The following is a 20,032-nucleotide window of genomic DNA, read 5'->3' on the forward strand; positions in this document are numbered from 1 at the left end:
CAGCAGGCAAAGTCCCAACTTCTAAAAAGTTTGAAAAATTCCTTTCTAATAAAGTGGGATATTTTGGACAACTGCCGAGTTCACGGCGTATAGACGCAAATTTTGATTTGGAAAAACTGTTAACTTTAAAACGGACAATGTCGACTGAGGAAGGTAGTGCGCATGCTGCTATTGGTGCCATCAAGAAGAATCTCGGACTACGTAAAAACGGTATATAACAAGCGCTACGCGTCTGTACCAGGTATGCTAATTCTAGCCAGGCAAACAATGGAAAGAGAGCAAAACTCCGCAACGCCTCCGAGCGATCGGGGTTCCCAAGACAGGATGGCAGAAGCGCGAACAAGAACGACAACAGCGAGTGGCGATGAAGGAGCGAGAGCGCGAGATGACGGAAGAGCGGCAAGAGGCAATTCGTGAGCGTGTCAGGAGGATAAAAGAGCGTGCGGAGGAGAAGGCTGAGAAGGAGCGGTATGCGAAGCTGAGTGAGAAAATGCATCGGAAGGTGTGTATTGTTGTGTATATATGCAATGGAGAGAATGCTAACGTGGCGGGGTTTAGCGCGTGGAACGGCTGAAGAGACGAGAGAAGAGGAATAAATTACTTAAGGAACGTTAAACGACCTTGAAAGGTTACGGGAAATAGAATTACATAGCTAATGAGTGCTTCACAATTCTACTGCCAATAATTATTAGTGTGACAAAACCACCGACGAAATGACGAGCATTTCTATCCAACACTATACATTACAAAGCTCCACGACATTGTCTAGATCTTGTATTCCACTAATACAAATTCGACAATGCCTTTATCAGAACGATTACGTCTTGAAATCACCGAAAAAAATACCTGTACAACTGTCTGAATGCAAAACCAAATTACTTAGTGGGACTACTCGGGCTTTCTGTCGGCGAGACTGGTAGGAAATCTGTCGGACTTGGTGGCGTGCCCGGTTCGATAGGAGGCGATGAGGGTGCTGCTGAAAGTTGTGGCGACGACGGGGTCGGGCGGTCAATGTCGTACGCTTCCTGTGGGACGACATGCCCAAATTCATCGTCGGAGTCTTCGTCTGACGAACCATACACCCTATCGTCGTCATGCACGGCTCGCGCGTCGTCTACAATCACAGGAGCGTATTGGTACCTGCCTGCTGTGTTTGTCCGGCTAAGATGAAACGTATCCGTGCCGTTTCGGCCGCGGTACAAGCGGCTCGGTCGTGGCGCTCTGCCGCGCCAGCTTGTGAATAGTTGCGTCGCGATGGCAGGAAGCGCGCTGACGAAGGCGACGGCTGCGGAAATCGCCATAATCGGATATTTTAGCAGCCCGTTATCTGTTCCCAAACCAATATGTGTGTCGAAATCCGTCTCGCCAAGTCTGATCTGGCCGTATTGTCCATAGTAATGATTGTAGAGCACGTATGCGATTACACCGGCCATGCAAAACGGCAGCAAGATTAGTAAGAAAAGAACAAAACCACGGATGCCTCGATGTACCTCTTTACCACTGCAAGGGTGCAATACACTCTTGTCCAAAGTCTGACCGCCAGCGCAGGTGCTAAGTGGAATTTTGCGATATCCAGTCGGCTCAGAATATTCGATGAGTCCGGGGAATGCTCGGCATTGCTCTGAGTGGTCAGGGGGGTCATATCCCGGCACCAATGCGCAACTACCATCGGTGGCCAAATAATAATTCTCGTCACATTCGTAGTCAAGACGCGTGCACTCGCAATTGCTGAGTACCTTATGGGGTTGAGGGATTTTGTCACCGATGTAGCATAAGCGATCGGCAATCTTGCGATGATACTGAGTTTCGTGGCCAAACAGGCATTTCGTCGTCGTGCCTGGTCTAGAGGGTGTCCAGAGCTCAAAATCGTCGTGCGTGTCATCTTTCTCGTTCAGCACGCACTGGACGTCTCTGGTACGCGTGAAGTCGACTTGGATGAGCCAGGTCTTGCCGGGTTCATCGGCCCGCCTGGCGTGGATCAAGAACTTGCGGCTAGTGTCAGATGGCACCGTGCTGATATCGTAGACCTCGACCATTTCTTCGAAGAACGTGAACGACTCCCATGACTGTCCCTCGTTGAGTGTATATCTGAGTGTGTCCGTGGGCACCGGACTTTCGACAAGGACAATGATCGAACCCTGGTCGCCGTACTCCCACAAGTATGTTCCCTGTGCAAGTTCTGTCCACGTCGCCCCGCCATCATTGGTGAGGTACGTGTTGCCCTCGCCGTACTTTGTCAACGATGAACCGACATTACCGACGCCGATCATGAGTCCGACAGCGGAAGCAGAGGAGTACGTGTCACGGACGTCAGCGCGCTCGGTGTATCCGTGCAGATTCAGCGAGCAGTCCTCGCCGGCGGTCGTACACCCTGTAGACTTGCCAGTAGAATCAACCGAAGGCGGTGCCAAGAACTGCCATGAAGCGCCGTCATCGAATGTGATTTTTGACCGCAACGTTTTGTGGTCACCGCCAACGGCTTCCTTCGGATTCGACACGATGTTCACAATCGAAATACCTTCGATTCCCTGCATCTTTTCAAAATCGACGAACCCGTACTCATTTCTGTTTGCGTACTCGATCGATGTGACGTACGACGTACCGTTCGAATTCGATTTGAGAATCGTTCCGTACTCTGCCCCCCGCTGGCCGGTGACAGTAACATGCAATACTATCGCCTTTGTCGAGGTATCGAGAATCGTGTACGCCTGTTCGCGGTCGATGTCGAAAGTAGGCGGCCAATGTGCATTAGCAAATGTGGTACCGTCGACAGACACGTCCATGCGGAGGTTGACACCGTCCACGGTAGCTACTATCAAGAAGTCATTCTGGAGGGCAAACGCGATGATGTCTTGAAAGTGTACTTTCTCGTTCTTTTCGTCCTTGAAGTAATCTGTTGAGGAAACGAGCTGCACATATGTCCTGGGGCCAATTTTTACTTCGCGACCACAAAATATCAGGTCCTCAGCCGTGGCCTTCTGCAGACCAACGACAAACATACACTGCTCCGGGTTAGATATGAGCGGCGTCCATAACTTGCCGTTGTCCTTGCTATAGTGTGCCTGACTCGGGCAGTCCGGAGGATTGGAGCAGTCCGTATCGCCATGCCAGATCAGCCACTCCGGGTGGTCTTTGTGGAAAGAGAGGATTGGGAATCGAGGGTACAAGGCTGGTGCCGTCGGAGTCTTTAACTGCTTGAACGTCTTCCCGAAGTCGGTCGAGACATAGATCTCGGTGGTGTTTGTGATGAGGTAGACAGCGTTCGTGTTGTGGGGGTGGGGATAAATCGCCATGATGTCATTCGAGGTAGCGACTGCTTTCCAAGTTGCGCCGTGATCCTCGGAGACATGTGCAACTTTCGAGGCTGTCCGCAGAATGACGGATTCCTGTTTGTCCTTTGAGTCCTGTGGGCGCTCGAGGTAGTAGTACTCTTCCACCTTGCTGTCAATAGTATTGCCGATGAAAGTGACGTCGTCGTTAGCAGCAACATGTGGTGCAGACGAGTTGACGAGTTGGACAGTTGAGACCTGCGAGTCGCATATTAGTATGTGGATTGGAGATCAGTGATGACACGCACATCAGAATCGATGGAGGGGTCCTTAGCGGCTGCGCGGAGAGTGTCGAGTAGGAGCAGGCGCAGCAAGAGGAGCACGCCAAAGTAGCGAACCATCCTGTCCTGTGGTCAAGCAGTCGGAAAAGTGCAAGTAGTCCGGTGACTGAGAAAAGACGTTCTGCGTAGAATGATCAACTAGCTGATCGGGTAGCAAGGTTGAGATTAGATGTTTCGTTATAATTGAAGTTTATGAGTGCCAGCATTTAACTGACTTGTGAACTCTGACTTAAAAGAGCCGCTGCGCTGATGCCAGTGCGCACCTGAATATCACGTGATAGCCACTTTGTTGTGCTCGATAGAGAAGGAAGCCGACTGTGAACCGACATAATCGATTTTTACATCGAATCGGATACCAATTAATATGAATGTCTCTCCATATTCTTCTGAATATCTTTGATAATAATACGCAGCGTCCAATGGTAAGCTTCGGTCTGGATGTATCGGCTCCGACGTCTATGATCGCGAAATGTTCGTGATAACGTAACAGGAAGCCACTTCTGCAGAAGCATACCATTGATTATACCTGTTTTGCGACCACAGTGTTTAACTGTCTGTGTCCTTGTCACACCTCATCAGGAGATCATACGGGCACTGATGTATATAATGCTTTAGCACAAATGATTGTTTTTAATATAACAACCATATCCAAGCGATTTGCACAAGGGACTGACCATGATCAGACATGAGTCCCGCATCTTTCAAATACGTGGATCGTATTAACATTTCATTGCAAGATAGGAAATATACAATCGAGATTACAAGATTACAAATAAGACAAAATAGCCGTAATGTGAGATGCTGCATCCGTTTTTTCGTGACCATTTCCTATCAGGTGAGGTAAATCTGATATTAGTTCTGTAATTGCATGTCACAATGATCCATTAGGTCACTTCTTCGAGGCTTCTAGCTCTTTGATGTGCTCCTCGACCTTGGACACGTGACGCTGGAGATGTAAGAGATCTTCGAGCAGGAGGGAGTTTGAGTCGCGGTAGACGTCGAGGACGTAGTAGTAGCCGAATAAACCGGTGACAGTGGTTCCGAGCAGGAAGCCGAAAAGACTTGCTACATGTTAGCGGCTGCTGCAGTAGTAGAGATCAATAGAGAACATACGCTCCGCGGACACCGCCAACGGGCTTGCGAGGCTTCTTAACTGAGGCGGTTGGTGCGCCGACGGTCGCAGTGTTAGATCGCACGGCGGAGAAGGAAAGTTGCCGGATGTTACCCACGAGCAAGCGAGTCTGGATAGATCTTCGTAGTAGTGCTGACATTGTGAATGGTTAGGAATGTAGTGTGAAATGGAGTCTGTATGAACTTAATGTGACTGTAAAATTAAGTATTGCCAATTGGATTGCGGATGGAGCACAGGGAATGGATTGTGAGCTTGGGGGGTTGAATTAATGACGATGATGGTCGACGTCGGAGAGGATGCGGAGTGAACCTAAACCCAACTGGCCAGCTGCTGCCACAATGAGAACCCGGTTCACCGGAACTCAGCCAGCCGTAGATGTTTACGCCAAATCGAACCGGTACTGAACCGACCCGTCTAACAGTAGCCATTGTAACTCTTTTCAGGTCATTTGTTATACTGTGCTCATTACATTATCATGTAAATAATAGCTCAAATGCGTATCAGACGATTATGCCAGCGCATGCTGAATGTGACAGTTGCAGGGGGATCGACTACTCTACATTCGCTGATTACGATTGCCGTCGGAAACCATTTAAGAGTCGACTCCTCAAGCCTTAACAACATAATCAGTGGCCAAACTACTCGCCACGTTACGCCGCCATTCCATCATTTGAAGACACATATATAATATTAATCCTATTGTTACACACTGTCTAGAAAACAATAAATATTATAATACAAACAATACCTGCTACTCCTGCGCCACCGGAGGTAACGGTCCGTCGATGCTGTTATCCCATAAGACTCTCTCAACACCGCTCAAGTCTCGTCCACTGGCTTTGACGCCCGTCCGTTCCTCAACTTCCTTCACGATCCGGTCTAACTTGCTCTCCGCGTCCTCTAACAGACGGAGCCCGCCGCCCGACTCCGTCGAATCGCGGTCAATCAATCTCGCAAGCCTTCTCTCACCTTGCTTCAATGCTGCGACCTTGCCCTCCCGAATCTCAAACAGATTCTGCGTATACAGCTCATCAACACCGCCTACCTCCTCCGCTAGACCCTCAATCCGCTCTTTCAACGCCTCAAGAGAGCCCCACACATTCCCAGTATTGCCCCGCGTGGAGAATAATGCCGGCGCAACGATCTCATCGGACTGGTACGCGGATCCGAGCACTTGCTCCATCCATTCATGATGTCGTGCATACCGCGAGGCAGAAATCTCCCGAGCTGAAACAGTGTCAAGTTCGTCCGCAGCCCCCACCATGTCCTCGTCGTCGAGACTGAGCAGTATGCTGTGGTGCGCAGCGTATACAGAAGCTGGCGGCCCTTGTGGTTGTTGTGACTGTTGCTGTTGAACAGCTGATGGGACTCCATGAGGCACTTGTCCTGGCACTCCTGAAATTTGGCCAGACGCGGGGCTAGCTACGCCGAGGGGCATCTGCGGGATATGGTGCGGTGGCGCGGGGTAGCCGTGCGGTGGTTGCTGTTGCAGATGATGCGGTGGTAATACAGGACCGTCTACTCGCATCCGTTTGGCAGCCGGCGACATCGGCATCGGTGGTGCTGGGTGGTGGTACATTTTGTGTTGACAAGATTTAAGTGGATGTTCAAAGCACAGTAGCGAGTGTCAATCCCTATCGTCGTAATTTGTATATATCAATATACCGCAAGGTACTCCAATAGGTTATTAAAATGGATGAGATGTCGAATCTGATGTGCGTCTGCTCCGCGAGTCATATAGTGTTAACGTTCACTCGATGGCGGATTCTCTAAAGCGGCTGAGGAGGTGTGCGAACTGGCCGGTTTAGGGTTATTTTTAATAAGTCGATGTAATGCAACTTATCATTCCGTTTTGAACGATAGAAGCAACTCTCGGGCTGGTTTTAGTTTCTCATTGCGAAAGGACGGAATGATAGATGTCAAATCACGTAACGTCTTGACAGTGACCGTGAATCTGATGACGATACCCAAATGTTGAAACATCAACATCGCGCGGAAGGTCCTGTGGCCAACGGAATTAAGTTCCGTTCCGAATGACTTCGATTTAAAAAATCTGGCTGTGCAAATTTGGTGCGAAGTGATGTAATAATCGCCTGCTAATCAGTTGCGAACTGCCGCGACGTGCCCTCCTTAGCAACATATCCGGCAAATCACTACCGCAGGGGAATAGGGACTCCTGCATCGCCTCTAGAGTTGTCCTCTGGTTGTCGGTGTAGATGGTGTTGGGGATAGTAAACCTTGCCAGACATGGCTTCACTGACGGGTCCAGATGAGTTGAGGTTACTCTCGACGTCATCAACGTTAGAAGATAACTGAATATATGCTCAGATCAAATGTTGAAAGTCCCAAATAAATTACAAACACGAAAAATGCATTTTAGTTCTATATAATCAATCTATTTCTTCTTCTCATCCTCCTCCGCGATCAACAACCCAGTATTGTCCTTTAGTGCCTGGCGGGATTTTCTGACAGCATCTTGAACCTTTGCCCGACTATCTTTCCTAAACTTATCCGCACTCTCTGCGAAATCCGTAATCGAATTCTTCGCTTTCATATGTGCGTTCGCAACAGTAGGGGCCATGACTTCGAACTTCCAAATCAAATTGCCAACATTGGTATAAGTAATCGGCAAAAAGTACGCGAACGCGGCGGCACCGAACACACCGGGTACGAGTAGACCACGCACAATAACATTCCTCTTGCGCGCAACAATGCTCCCCGTGAGAGTTGCGACAAGGACATATATCGCACCGGGCAACAACGGCTCCTCCTCGCTCTTCAGCTCAGAAACGGTAGTTGTAACCGTGGACTCTGCGGAAAGATATCTCTCCATCGCCACGTCAAGGTGCACGAAGATAAAGTGCGTTGCCCGGCTCAACGACTCGCGCGCTGACCTGATGTAGGATTCCAGGACTGGCGGAGGCTGTTTGATCACGATCGAAGGCGCGGATTTCGGGGCCGCCGCTTTCTCGTCGTCGTAGATCGATTTTTTCTCCTACCAATGTTAGAGCGACATATAAATTTAGCAAATATACATTTATACGTACAGTCTCAGCTTTGATTATGGGTACAGAGTTAATGAGGAGCGCACCGCCTGTTGCGCCAAGCGCAAATGAGGCCGCGAGTGTGCGGGTCGGGTGCATCGTGGCCTGCTCCTTGTCAGTTCCGATTGCTCCATACAGTGCATCTCTCTATATGCTAATAAATAAAAAAACAAACACATACGTGACGGCCGGCAAACAAAAATCCTCGGGTGAAGGACATTACGATGAATTGATCGTGGAATAGGAGATGCGGAAGGGCTGCTACGGGCTGAAACGAGTGATTGGCGGTTGGGTGTGAGTGTGCGGCTTTCGCAATTCGGAAACACAGAGACACGATCCCACTGCATGTTAGTAAACTACTTCTACAATTATAAGATACAAATTTACTAGAAAGAAGCAATCTAAGATTTGCATCGGGCAGGATCTGTTGTCACTTGTGTTCAAGAAGCGATATACGTTTCATCTAAATTAAATACATACATACATGCAATTATATACTTAATTACCTACTAATAGCGATATCATCAATCCGCAGCAACGACTTAACAGTCTCCGCAGCAAGCTCAATAGCACTAGTGTTAACCAACAACGGCTGCAATACGTTCTCGTCCACGATGTTCTTCGTCGAGCCCTTTCTCACGCTCACACCAGCATTTCTCTCGCCTCGCTCGTGTCGGCTCCGCAGGTCCGTTACGACTTGGATACTGTTCAATCCTGCGTTCTCGGCAAGCGTAGTCGGGATAACTTCCAAAGCATTGGCGAATTCCTGCCAGCAGATTTGTTCCGTTCCAAACTTTGCACGGGATTCCCGCGCGAGCGTGCGGGAGACTTCGATTTCAGGCGCAGCGCCGCCGGCAATCAATGCGCGCTCTTTGGCAAGACATCTAATGACGCACAGCGCGTCGTGGAGTGACCGCTCAGCTTCGTCCAACACAAGCTGGTTAGCACCCCGGACAAGGATCGAGACAGTCTGACTTGTGTTCTTGACACCCGTGACTTTGACAACCCGCGAACCGGACGACTGAACTTCCTCGACTAGTTCGGCTTGGCCCAGCTTCTCTTCGGAGAATGAATCGATGTCGGCGATTGGTTGACATCCAGTGCTCTTGCAAATAAATTCAATCTCGTCGCGCTCGATGTCCTTGATGACCATAATGTTCAGTTTTGCCAAGAAATGCAGGGACAAATCGTTCACGGCATCCCGGAGAATACTCTTCTGGATGAACAAGACATTGCACTTCGCTTTTTTGACTTTCTTGCAAATATTCAGCAAATACGTCCTCTCCTCCTTCAAAATCTTGTCCATCTGGCGGTAATCATTCACTACAACCTGATTCTCCATATCGGGCTTTGGCGGGGAAATCTGGAACTGGATGAGACCAATTCGAGCCTTTTCCATCCGCGCAGGACCACCTGCAGTTTTGATAACGTGTTGAGTCAACACGAGGCCATCGACCAGTTCAGTGTCCTCAATAGTGCCACCGAGTTCTTTGACAAGCTTGATGTTGGCTAAGTCGACGTTTTTCGCCAGGGCCGGATTGATTACATGGAGTACAGCCTCGACGGCCATCGGCGCGAGAGTCGACGAGAATTGCGAGACGATCTTATGCGATTAGTACGGAATTGACTAAACTTTCGGGAGTAACATACTTTCGAGCTCAAAGAAGTACTCGCGGCACGAATCAGTGATGTTCGGTCACTTAACTCAACAGGGATAGACATATCCCTGAGAATCTCGACCGCACGCCCAGCAGCGCGCTGAAACGACTCTGCAATAATAGTCGGGTGAATTCCTTTCAAAAGTAAACGCTCAGCAGCACCAAGTAAGCCGCCGGCAATGACAACAACAGATGTGGTACCGTCGCCGGCCTCGACGTCTTGCGCGGCTGATAGGTCGACAAGCTTTGTCATTAGCATACTCTTAAATGATGGAAGAAGCGATCGCGTACCATTTTAGCTGCTGGGTGCATCACGGCCATATGCTTTAAGATAGTGTGTCCGTCGTTCGTGATAATAACCTCTCCTCTTCCGGTTTTGATCTGCAGGGGAGTCAATGCCAGTTCAGCTCTGATTTCGCGTTGTAGTTTCATACCATCTTATCCATGCCTTTGGGTCCTAGCGAAGTTCTGATCGCGTCCGCCACAGCTATATGTCATTAGATTACGCTATTTCCCACGCAGTATTCAATTGAATCAGTTACCTCTCGCAGCGACAATATTAGCTTTGCGGACCTCTTGAGGCTTTTCCTTATCCTTAAACGCAACATTACTGCCTCCAGAAGGCGCTCTAGGAACAGCCATATTCGCAGTGTCTCTATAAGCACAATATCAAAATCAATGACAATACGATTATCGCACTAGTTCAATGCGAACAGTATTGCAAACAGATGATCGACAAGAGTGGATCACGAGGGGGGTGAATTGTATACTGTGCATCGACCGCTGGAAAAAAGCGCGTTCTGTAGTATTTCCATTGGCGTACAGGGCAAATTATGCGGTTATGTCGAAGCCAGTCTGCATGACACTTACGGTGGCGTGAATGCAATGGGTGCGTAGTTTGCGGCATAATTAAGACGAAATTTGCACGCGAAGGTATGGGCAAGCAGCACACGACAGCCTTGTGTGTCATCATCACCCATCAACTCATCTACGCATCGGATTCATTAGTATCCCCGGCGATCCATAGAAGTATTTCAATTTACAATGCCGCCTAAAGCCGACTGGGAGAAGTATCGCGCGCCGGCAGAAGATACGGACGAGAAAGAGGAGAAGATCGTACCGCTTTCAGAGGACGACATCGCCGTCCTGAAGACTTACGTATGTGATCCATAGAGTGTGTTTAATTCAATCAGGCTGTGGATACAAGGCTAACCAATAACTGGGGCAGGGTGCTGCACCGTATGCTGCTGCGTTGAAGAAGCTTGAGAAAGATATCAAGGATGTACAGGGCCGAGTAAATGACAAGATAGGTGTGTTGCCACATGATGAGACGTGAGTTGACGGTTGCTAACTATCTTTTAGGAGTCAAGGTACATAAAACCGAGTTGGACTTTTAATTGAAACTGACAAGTCGATTACCAGGAATCTGATACTGGACTAGCGCCACCGCATTTGTGGGATATTATGGCAGACCGAGTGCGAATGGCAGAGGAACAGCCGTTGCAAGTTGCCCGGTGCACGAAGATCATTCCATATGCGGACGATCCAGAGAAGTCGAAATATGTGATCAATGTTAAGCAGCTGGCCAAATTCGGTTCGTACTTGAGTGATGTACTGTCTTACGGTTGTGATGTGCTAACATGCATGAATAGTTGTGGGCTTGGGCGAGAGAGTTAGTCCTACTGATATTGAGGAAGGAATGCGAGTTGGGTAGGTTTATTTGTTACTACGATGCTACATGCAATGAATTAGTGCTAATTTGTATGGTAGCGTCGACCGAAATAAATATCAGATCCAGCTGCCGCTGCCCCCACGAATCGATCCGTCAGTGACGATGATGACTGTGGAGGAGAAGCCAGATGTGACTTATGGTGACGTTGGCGGTTGTAAAGAGCAGATCGAAAAGCTGCGCGAGGTTGTTGAATTGCCGCTACTATCGCCAGAGCGGTTTGTGAATCTCGGTATCGATCCGCCAAAGGGCATTTTGCTGTACGGGCCTCCGGGAACAGGAAAGACGCTTTGCGCGCGAGCGGTTGCGAACCGTACAGATGCTACATTCATTCGTGTGATCGGATCTGAGCTAGTACAGAAGTATGTCGGAGAAGGTGCGCGCATGGTGCGCGAGTTGTTCGAGATGGCGCGTACGAAGAAGGCGTGTATTATCTTCTTTGACGAAGTCGATGCCATTGGTGGGGCGCGATTTGACGACGGCGCAGGTGGTGACAACGAGGTGCAGCGTACTATGCTTGAGTTGATTACTCAGCTTGACGGATTCGACCCGCGTGGAAATATCAAGGTCATGTTTGCGACTAATAGACCCAACACTCTTGACCCCGCGCTCATGCGACCTGGTCGAATTGACCGCAAGGTCGAGTTCAGTTTGCCAGATCTGGAGGGTCGCGCTAATATTTTACGGATCCATGCCAAGTCGATGTCAGTTGACAGGGATATCAGATGGGAGCTGATCTCACGACTGTGCCCGAACGCGACTGGTGCAGAGCTGCGGTCAGTGTGCACAGAGGCAGGAATGTTTGCTATTAGGGCGCGGCGGAAAGTAACCACAGAGAAGGATTTTTTGGCATCTGTCGAGAAGGTGATTAAGAGCAACTTGAAGTTCAGCAGCACTTCACAGTACATGCAGTACAACTAGTGCTGCATACTCTTAGATATGTTAGGCTGTTATAATATGATATATTCTTAATATCAGAAACATTTGTACGTTGCTAAGTCACGGTCTGCAGTAAACGTATTCCAACTTTTACGCGCAACGCACGCGACTTGCTTCGCAGCCAAGATTAGGCCAAATGCGGTAACAAGAGTGCCATGATATAAATATTGTTATCGGAAGTAGGGAATGTGTAGGAGCACGCGCAGCCGATTGCAAAACGCGCACTATGATTGGCCATCCCGCATCCGGTGGGCCCTTAACGCCTGGCCCTAACCCATCGTTTGCTCGGCACGAGTACCGGAAGTGTGTAGGGTCGATTAATATTGACTTGCAGCTGTAAATATCAAACCCTCACTGTGACTGCTAAAATTAGAGTGCTCACTAATATCTTCCATGACTACTGAATACTACCATGGAATTTCACTCTCCCGGCTCCGCATTTTCTCTCGCACTCCGCGATCTCAAAGATCCAATCCCATAAGTCCTCTACTTCTTTGTACTCTGCCTGCTTGTCATTAGCACACGGTTACTCTCTCCACTCAAATCCATCACAATGCTGTCCTTCGCCAGGCGGTCCTCTTCGGTATGTTCTTGATATCAGGCGTATTTTTTTTGAAATCTCTGCTAATGTTCTGATCCAGCGCCTAGCCGCGATTTCCCGCTCCGCCCCCTCTGCCCGGTGCTTCTCGGCCACTTCAATTGCTAACAAGGTCATTGCTCCAAACGTATGTGTTATTTAGTTTCATACCCATTTCGAAAGCAAGTCGCTTCCGCCGTACCTCGGTAGCCGACATTGACATTTCACAGCCACTCCGAGCCAAAGAGGCCTCTCCGCACATTTCCTCCAAGTACCCAGTCGTCGTAAGTATTCCCGCAGTACACTATAGCCAGTTAGTTACTGATATCTCCAAGGATCACGAGTATGACTGCGTTGTTGTCGGCGCCGGCGGTGCCGGTCTCCGCGCCGCCTTCGGTTTGGCCGAGGCCGGCTTCAACACCGCCTGCATCACGAAGCTCTTCCCCACCCGCTCCCACACTGTGTACGTGTCTAGCCAACAGGCCGGTTCTGCGATATAATATACTAATCTATAATAGCGCCGCTCAAGGCGGTATCAATGCCGCGCTGGGAAACATGCACGAGGATGACTGGCACTGGCACATGTACGACACCGTCAAGGGCTCTGATTGGCTTGGTGACCAGGACGCGATCCACTACATGACCCGCGAGGCTCCCCAGTCCATTATTGAGCTCGAGCACTACGGTGTTCCGTTCTCGCGTACCGAGTCGGGCCGAATCTACCAGCGTGCGTTCGGTGGTCAGAGCAAAGATTACGGCCATGGTGGCCAGGCCTACCGATGCTGCGCTGTTGCTGACCGAACTGGCCACGCTTTGCTTCACACACTTTATGGCCAGTCTCTCCGCCACAATACCAACTTCTTCATTGAGTTCTTTGCCCTCGACCTCTTGATGGAGGACGGTGAATGTGTAGGTGTTATGGCTTTGAATCAGGAGGATGGCACTCTCCACCGCTTCCGCGCCCACAAGACTGTCATCGCGACTGGCGGATACGGACGTGCGTACTTCTCGTGCACTTCTGCCCACACCTGCACTGGTGATGGAATGGCCATGGTCACCCGTGCGGGTCTTCCACTTCAGGATCTCGAGTTTGTGCAGTTCCACCCGACCGGTATCTATGGTTCTGGATGCCTGATCACTGAGGGCTCCCGTGGTGAGGGTGGCTACCTTTTGAACTCCGAGGGTGAGCGATTCATGGAGCGATATGCGCCCACTGCCAGAGATCTTGCCTCCCGCGACGTTGTCTCTCGATCCATGACCATGGAGATCCGAGATGGCCGTGGAGTCGGCCCCTTGAAGGATCACATCTACCTCCAGCTCTCACACTTGCCCGCCTCTGTTTTGCACGAACGTCTACCCGGTATCTCCGAGACCGCTGCCATTTTCGCGGGCGTCGACGTCACGAAGGAGCCGATCCCTGTATTGCCAACAGTTCACTACAACATGGGTGGTATCCCGACTAAGTACACCGGCGAGGTTGTGACCATTGACGAGAATGGCAACGACAAGGTCGTTCCCGGCCTGCTCGCGTGCGGAGAGGCCGCCTGCGTGTCTGTTCACGGCGCCAACCGTCTAGGTGCCAACTCGCTCCTCGATCTAGTTGTCTTTGGTCGTGCTGTCTCCCACACCATCCGGGACACCTTGACACCCGGTACGCCACACAAACCTGTTTCCGCTGACATTGGCGCCGCCACTATTGCCAACCTTGACAAGCTCCGCACAGCGGAAGGTCCGCGCTCGACCGCGTCGATTCGTCTTGCCATGCAGCGCGTCATGCAGACCGACGTCTCTGTCTTCCGAATGCAGTCATCCCTAGAGGAAGGTGTCAAGCGCATCACCGAGGTTGATAAGACTTTCGCTGAAGTCGGCACCCAGGACCGCAGCATGATTTGGAATTCCGACCTCGTTGAAACACTCGAACTCCAGAACTTGTTAACTTGCGCCATGCAGACTGCGTACTCGGCCGTCGCGCGGAAGGAGTCTCGTGGTGCGCACGCGCGGGAGGATTACCCTGAGCGTGACGACGAAAACTGGATGAAGCATACACTGTCGTGGCAGCATGCTCTAGGCGAGCCCGTCGAGCTTAAGTACAGAGAAGTGGTCAGCCACACTCTTGACGAGGCGGAGTGCAAGCCCGTTCCACCTGGCAAGCGTGTCTACTAAACATGCGCAATATTTCGGTCATAAAGGAGTGATGACGGATATACGACGTTTCTAAATTATTTCAAAAAAAAACCTGTAAAATCTACTGGAATGACTTGCGCGCGTGTAAGAGCGACAGGAGTAGGACGTGTTACAAAATCGGGATGGGTATTTCATGCATGGCAAATACAATGTAACTATATATAAGTTTGTATTGATACATTGTTATAATATATTAATTGATCCAACTTCCTGATAGATAACCAAACTACTAACACAATTACACCGTAGAAACATGATAATGACCTCGAAACACCAACCGAATTAAAAAAAAAGTTATAGTTATACAGAATTACGAATATACACGTCCTTGATTTCCCGCAATACAGTCGTTAACTCATCCAACTTTGCCGCGACACCAGCATTATCATTCGTCATCCGTTCGACCGCTCGTGTATTGCGTTCGACGGCCTCGACTAGTGCCGTGATCATCCGATTACTCATTGTACCTGGCCCCGCCGCGACGGTTGCCGACGTGCTCGTCGCTGGCACCAGTTGCGGCACTGCCGATGGCGTTGACTGCATCGCATTCACAGGTTGTACAGTTCTCTGGCGCTTTCGACGACCGGTATTGTCGTCCACAGATTGCTGCTGCTGCGCAGTTTGGACGGACTGCGACGGCACGGGCTGCAATGTTGCGTCGCCGCTCCTTATCGCTTCGATTCTTGTCATGACTCCATGCATGAGTACAAACACGCGCAAACTCATGGGTGTCCGCGACTTGCCCAGCAAATCCCGCTGCTCCTTAACCCCCAGCTTCCACCAGGCGCTCCCACCTTCAATCCCGTGGTCATAGTTGATCGTCGCCCCAAGTGATAGATGTCCGAACCGCTTGTCGTAGTCGAGGATGAAGTAATATGTCATTCTCAAGAACTTGAACTTTTCGAGCAGAGATTTTGGCGTTCTGCGCTTCATTGTGTCGGGACTATCATTGCCTGGGCCGGGACCGAGAATGTCAAATTCGGCGCTGGGTGTCACGCCCGCGAACCACAGTGTACCGAGCCGGGTTCCGGTTGGCCGCAGATCGCCGGCATAAAACCGACAAACCTGTTCGAATAATTGTTCTCTGTTCTCGAATTTTACGAGGCCTGCTCCCGTCGCGTTGCTGGACGCACTGGTTTCCCATGTCGCGCCGGGTGGAGGGGGTTGCGTCATCGCGAGATAATACGCTTTCAAAAGCCGCGACATCTCCGCGTCCGTCCATTTTCTGTTTTGCTGGTCATCGGACAATGTAGCTTGTGGTCCAGATGTAGTAGCCGACATTGGAGACGAGAGGAGAGGAATTGGCGCCGAGGATGCCGAAGGTGGTATCATCTGCATCTTTGTGTCTGAGGGCGGGAATTAGTTTGAGATCGATTCCTGATAAGATGACTACTCACGATATGTTCCTGCCAAAGCCGGATCCTATAGCAAAAGCCGCGCGATAAGAACGCGGTCGATGGACCGAGTGCGCGCGTGTGGACTATAGCAGACGTAGCAGACAGTCAGTCTGTCGGAAGCGTGTTTTGTAAACAAATGGTTGGGACTTTTGACGGTTGAAAAGCGTTGGTTGCGAACCCGCGGCTTTGGCGAGTTGAGTTGAGTTGACAGGAAAAACGATGAAGTTTAGTGGCTGACGGCGGGTTTAAACCAGCGAACCCAACTAAACATTGTGAGCCTGGGTTGGGAGACATTTCGACCCGCCATTTCGGGTTAGATTACATCATACTATCCTATTTAACGCTTCATTGTACTAAGGGGGAACGATAACACCCCTCAAACATCTTCGTACTGATTAGCGACACCTCCACTGTATTAGTATAATTAGGTCGAACATTTGTTCATTTTGGTAAAACGCTACTTAAGAACTACAGTCAAGCAGCCATGGCGACCACATCCCGCGAGTTGCTCGGCGAGATCAAGAAGTTCGTTCCCCCGTTGCTAGAAAAGTTCCACAAAGGCCAGGGTATGTCCTTACGAATTCGCTATGAAGACGTTGCTAATAGGAATTAACATTAGCTGGCCGAATTGCTGTTGTAGGAGGATCCGAGGAGTGAGTACTATTGTCGTTATTTGATTCGAGTTGGTAATTAAGAAGAGATAGTTACACCGGAGCACCGTACTTCGCGGCGTTGGCAGCAACACTACTGGGCGCTGACATGGCGCATATAATCTGTGAACGCACGGCAGCCCAGGTCATCAAGAGTTACTCCCCGAATATGATGGTGCATCCATACATGCGTGACTCCAATTCAATCGTTCCGGCCTCGACCACAACGCCATCCATCAACACTCTCATCAACGACGAGATTCTGCCTCCTATTTACTCAATCATGTCGCGGCTACATGTAGTCGTCGTCGGTCCTGGTCTTGGTCGTGACAAGGTCATGCTCGAGATCGCAACAAAGGTCATTCGGAGAGCCCAAGAGCTCGGCCTGCACATTGTCATTGACGCCGACGGACTATTTCTTGTCCAGCAGACGCCCGATGTGATAAGAGGCTACACGAAAGCCGTCTTGACGCCAAATATCGTCGAATTCCAACGACTATGTAATGCTCTCGGTGTCGAGATACCGGAAGGATTTCCCGAGGACGCAATCATAGCGAAGAAGACATGCCATGCGCTCGCGAAGGCGTTTGGCGGACCAGTTGTACTGGCCAAGGGCAGGGTCGATTACATCTCCGACGGCAAATTTGAATTCGCATGCGACATGCCGGGCGGCAAGAAACGCGTCGGTGGTCAGGGAGACACATTGTCCGGAACGCTGTCGACATTTTTAGCGTGGAAGCACGCATATCAGAGTAGGATCTGGGACCACGATGTGTCGCTAGATGAGTCGAGCCTCATGATGCTATCAGCTTACGGCGCGGCGGCTATCACACGGTATTGCTCCCGTGCAGCGTATGCAAAGTACGGAAGAGCAATGTTGGCGAGCAATCTGAGTGAAATGGTCGGCGATGCATATATCGCCTTGCTAGAAGACGACAAATATAGGATTTAATGTACATATATGACTAATACATCCCGTACCAACTTTCAAAATTCCATCTGTGACCTATTCTCGAACAACATCTAAATCCTCTGGCCCAAAACTGCGCGGTAGCATCGCAGTGAGTGGCTCCATCACAAACTTACCGTCCTCGGCAAACATGTAAATTGCAATGTTCGGAGCAAATTCACGTAGAACTTGTCTGCAGATGCCGCATGGTGAGGTATATGTACCCGAGCTAGATGCCACGCCAATAGCCTTGAAATGCTTGTGTCCAGTTGTCTATGTCTAAGTTAGTATCTGCTAATAGGCGAAAGGGAGAGCCACATACGACTGCTTTCACAATCGCAGTTTGCTCGGCACAGATACATGCGCCGTAACTCGCGTTCTCGACATTGGCGCCTGATGATCGTCAGCTCAAACTCGCGCGCATTACACCAGATCACCACCTTCGATATAGGTCCCATCTTCAGCGACGAGAACAGCACCGACGCTACTGAATGTCAGTCGTTGCCAGTCGGATCGCAATGGCCGGCGTACCGAAATTTTGAGTATGGCGAATATGACAGCGATCGCGCTAGATCGTAAGAAATCAGTACTTCTGCACGGTCCAAATAATTGTGACAATAATGCGCACCGTCTAACGTTTTCGCTGATAACGTCTTGATTTCGTCAGATGTAAGAACCGTCGGAGAGCTCATCAATCTCTGTTTAGCAGATAATTCGCCAATTGAAGAAGTAGAGCTGTTATCCTTATATATCGTGCTGTCAATGCCGTCAGCGATGATCCCTCAGCTTTTGGGAGCGGCGCGGCTGGGACTTGGGGAGAATGGTTGCCGTGACAACGAATTAGTGTTAGTATTAGTTAAGTTATCGACTTAGCGCCTGGAAGAAGATTCCGCGCGCTGCTCGAGTCCTGCGACCCCAACTACATCTAATTCTTCACTAGTAAACTCTGCCTATCTTTAAGGAAATTCAGGTGCCTAATTAGTGTGCTACTCGTCAAGCAAACTAGATGAAGAAAGGCATGTGGACAGTCACACAAGGGTTAGGGGTTAGGTAAATCAGATATATGGGGGTTTCAAGCAAAAAATCAATTTTGCTGATTATTGATTATTTTCCAGGGTTAGGGCACGGTTCAACTGATTCTGCTTGAAAGTCCCTGGGATGCGACTGATCTGATTCTGATTATCGTTCATGAAAATTTACCCGCCGCGCTCTCGTTGGTGCTAACTGCAGCATGCATCATCCCCTAGAAGTTTGTTATTGTACATTAATTACAACGCGTTCAATACTGTTACCTTAGTCGTTAACTTGCCAAAATGTCAGTTCACAACGAAGCCGACGAAAGCATTATCGATTTGATTGATGAGGCGACTAACCCGCCATCTGCTGTCGCTCGCACAAGCCAAGTTACTGCGCCGGTGTTAAAAGCCAGGACCATTAACTGGCAGAAAGACAATTTCGCTCTTACCTGTACATTTTTAAATTACCTTCAAGAACATGATCGTGCCCGTCGTGCTGTGCTACCTCAACCTGGTGATGCCACTGTTGGGTTGTCCAAGCAGGCTGTTTACAGGGAGATTTGAGACAGGGGTGTTGAAGGAATTTTCGGAATATAACGAACACCTCGACAACGATGCCGTCATAATGTCATACAGAAATGCCTTTAAGAACAGACTGGCAACTCTGTTAAAAGAGAAGTCGGCTATAACGAAAGACATATTCGGCACAGGCGCTGGGGTGTAAAAGCCAGAGGACTTAGATCCTCTGCATGAAAATATATGGGGTTAGTGATCTTTTCATTTTGTGTAACTTATATGCCGTATTACCGTCTAGATGCCAACAACTGGCAGCCGAAAAAAAATTACTCTGCCCCTATTATTTTGAGCTTGTCCAACTTGTCAACAATCGGGATGCCGTCGTTTTAGAAGGCATGGCAACACCGGGAATGGCCATTGACCGCTCAGACTTTGAATCACCGTCAGACTCGTTGTCGTCAACAAGTACAGACTCGGGGACACCAATACAAAGGAAGAGGAAGGCTGTTTTTCAAACACCTACCAGAGGCGTATGTGTTACGATTTCTGTGTACTTTGTTCTCGAAAATTCTGATACGTGTTAGAAAATGGCGCAGAAAGAGCAAGGGATGACGGACAGCATTATGTCATC

The 20,032-nt window shown here is 49.6% G+C and overlaps 11 protein-coding genes across 11 annotated transcripts; 4 read left to right on the forward strand and 7 right to left on the reverse strand.

Moving 5' to 3' along the window:
* Positions 1-55: 55 nt before the first annotated feature.
* On the forward strand, positions 56-757 carry V1513DRAFT_440299 (uncharacterized protein). The gene is made up of 3 exons (XM_066897341.1): positions 56-210; positions 261-502; positions 559-757. Exons 1-3 carry the CDS (start codon positions 138-140, stop codon positions 613-615), a joined length of 372 nt encoding a protein of 123 aa, XP_066755204.1. The 5' UTR covers positions 56-137; the 3' UTR covers positions 616-757.
* Positions 454-3,848, reverse strand: V1513DRAFT_463072 (uncharacterized protein). Its single transcript, XM_066899960.1, has 2 exons — positions 3,578-3,848; positions 454-3,527 (listed from the first exon to the last, which is right to left on the reverse strand). The coding sequence occupies exons 1-2, from the start codon at positions 3,668-3,670 to the stop codon at positions 876-878; spliced, it is 2,745 nt and encodes a 914-aa protein (XP_066755205.1). The 5' UTR covers positions 3,671-3,848; the 3' UTR covers positions 454-875.
* Positions 3,849-4,320: 472 nt separating this feature from the next.
* On the reverse strand, positions 4,321-5,021 carry V1513DRAFT_440301 (uncharacterized protein). The gene is made up of 2 exons (XM_066897342.1): positions 4,724-5,021; positions 4,321-4,671 (listed from the first exon to the last, which is right to left on the reverse strand). The coding sequence occupies exons 1-2, from the start codon at positions 4,879-4,881 to the stop codon at positions 4,500-4,502; spliced, it is 330 nt and encodes a 109-aa protein (XP_066755206.1). The 5' UTR covers positions 4,882-5,021; the 3' UTR covers positions 4,321-4,499.
* A 398-nt stretch (positions 5,022-5,419) lies between these two features.
* On the reverse strand, positions 5,420-6,688 carry V1513DRAFT_440304 (uncharacterized protein). Its single transcript, XM_066897343.1, has one exon. The coding sequence runs from the start codon at positions 6,319-6,321 to the stop codon at positions 5,494-5,496; it is 828 nt and encodes a 275-aa protein (XP_066755207.1). The 5' UTR covers positions 6,322-6,688; the 3' UTR covers positions 5,420-5,493.
* A 449-nt stretch (positions 6,689-7,137) lies between these two features.
* On the reverse strand, positions 7,138-7,885 carry V1513DRAFT_375781 (apolipo protein O-domain-containing protein; the record flags this gene model as incomplete). Its single annotated transcript, XM_066894910.1, has 2 exons — positions 7,138-7,737; positions 7,790-7,885. 2 exons carry the CDS (start codon positions 7,883-7,885, stop codon positions 7,138-7,140), a joined length of 696 nt encoding a protein of 231 aa, XP_066755208.1.
* A 403-nt stretch (positions 7,886-8,288) lies between these two features.
* V1513DRAFT_430263 (chaperonin Cpn60/TCP-1 family) lies at positions 8,289-10,086 on the reverse strand (the record flags this gene model as incomplete). The annotated part of the gene is made up of 5 exons (XM_066896342.1): positions 8,289-9,389; positions 9,437-9,706; positions 9,736-9,825; positions 9,879-9,931; positions 9,987-10,086. 5 exons carry the CDS (start codon positions 10,084-10,086, stop codon positions 8,289-8,291), a joined length of 1,614 nt encoding a protein of 537 aa, XP_066755209.1.
* A 335-nt stretch (positions 10,087-10,421) lies between these two features.
* V1513DRAFT_440310 (P-loop containing nucleoside triphosphate hydrolase protein) lies at positions 10,422-12,171 on the forward strand. The gene is made up of 6 exons (XM_066897344.1): positions 10,422-10,602; positions 10,673-10,754; positions 10,807-10,814; positions 10,867-11,038; positions 11,097-11,154; positions 11,215-12,171. The coding sequence occupies exons 1-6, from the start codon at positions 10,489-10,491 to the stop codon at positions 12,092-12,094; spliced, it is 1,314 nt and encodes a 437-aa protein (XP_066755210.1). The 5' UTR covers positions 10,422-10,488; the 3' UTR covers positions 12,095-12,171.
* Positions 12,172-12,565: 394 nt separating this feature from the next.
* V1513DRAFT_463078 (FAD binding domain-containing protein) lies at positions 12,566-15,081 on the forward strand. Its single transcript, XM_066899961.1, has 5 exons — positions 12,566-12,695; positions 12,754-12,837; positions 12,920-12,973; positions 13,025-13,152; positions 13,208-15,081. The coding sequence occupies exons 1-5, from the start codon at positions 12,666-12,668 to the stop codon at positions 14,850-14,852; spliced, it is 1,941 nt and encodes a 646-aa protein (XP_066755211.1). The 5' UTR covers positions 12,566-12,665; the 3' UTR covers positions 14,853-15,081.
* Positions 15,039-16,465, reverse strand: V1513DRAFT_478058 (uncharacterized protein). Its single transcript, XM_066900262.1, has 2 exons — positions 16,271-16,465; positions 15,039-16,219 (listed from the first exon to the last, which is right to left on the reverse strand). Exon 2 carries the CDS (start codon positions 16,209-16,211, stop codon positions 15,174-15,176), a length of 1,038 nt encoding a protein of 345 aa, XP_066755212.1. The 5' UTR covers positions 16,212-16,219; positions 16,271-16,465; the 3' UTR covers positions 15,039-15,173.
* A 173-nt stretch (positions 16,466-16,638) lies between these two features.
* V1513DRAFT_440318 (Ribokinase-like protein) lies at positions 16,639-17,905 on the forward strand. Its single transcript, XM_066897345.1, has 3 exons — positions 16,639-16,836; positions 16,890-16,923; positions 16,975-17,905. The coding sequence occupies exons 1-3, from the start codon at positions 16,755-16,757 to the stop codon at positions 17,870-17,872; spliced, it is 1,014 nt and encodes a 337-aa protein (XP_066755213.1). The 5' UTR covers positions 16,639-16,754; the 3' UTR covers positions 17,873-17,905.
* On the reverse strand, positions 17,811-18,664 carry V1513DRAFT_440320 (cytidine deaminase). The gene is made up of 5 exons (XM_066897346.1): positions 18,498-18,664; positions 18,401-18,437; positions 18,310-18,353; positions 18,192-18,262; positions 17,811-18,142 (listed from the first exon to the last, which is right to left on the reverse strand). Exons 1-5 carry the CDS (start codon positions 18,559-18,561, stop codon positions 17,927-17,929), a joined length of 432 nt encoding a protein of 143 aa, XP_066755214.1. The 5' UTR covers positions 18,562-18,664; the 3' UTR covers positions 17,811-17,926.
* Positions 18,665-20,032: the final 1,368 nt, after the last annotated feature.

This window comes from Lipomyces chichibuensis, assembly GCF_038497645.1.
Source record: "Lipomyces chichibuensis strain CBS 12929 unplaced genomic scaffold V1513scaffold_6, whole genome shotgun sequence".
Classification (NCBI taxonomy): domain Eukaryota; kingdom Fungi; phylum Ascomycota; class Lipomycetes; order Lipomycetales; family Lipomycetaceae; genus Lipomyces; species Lipomyces chichibuensis.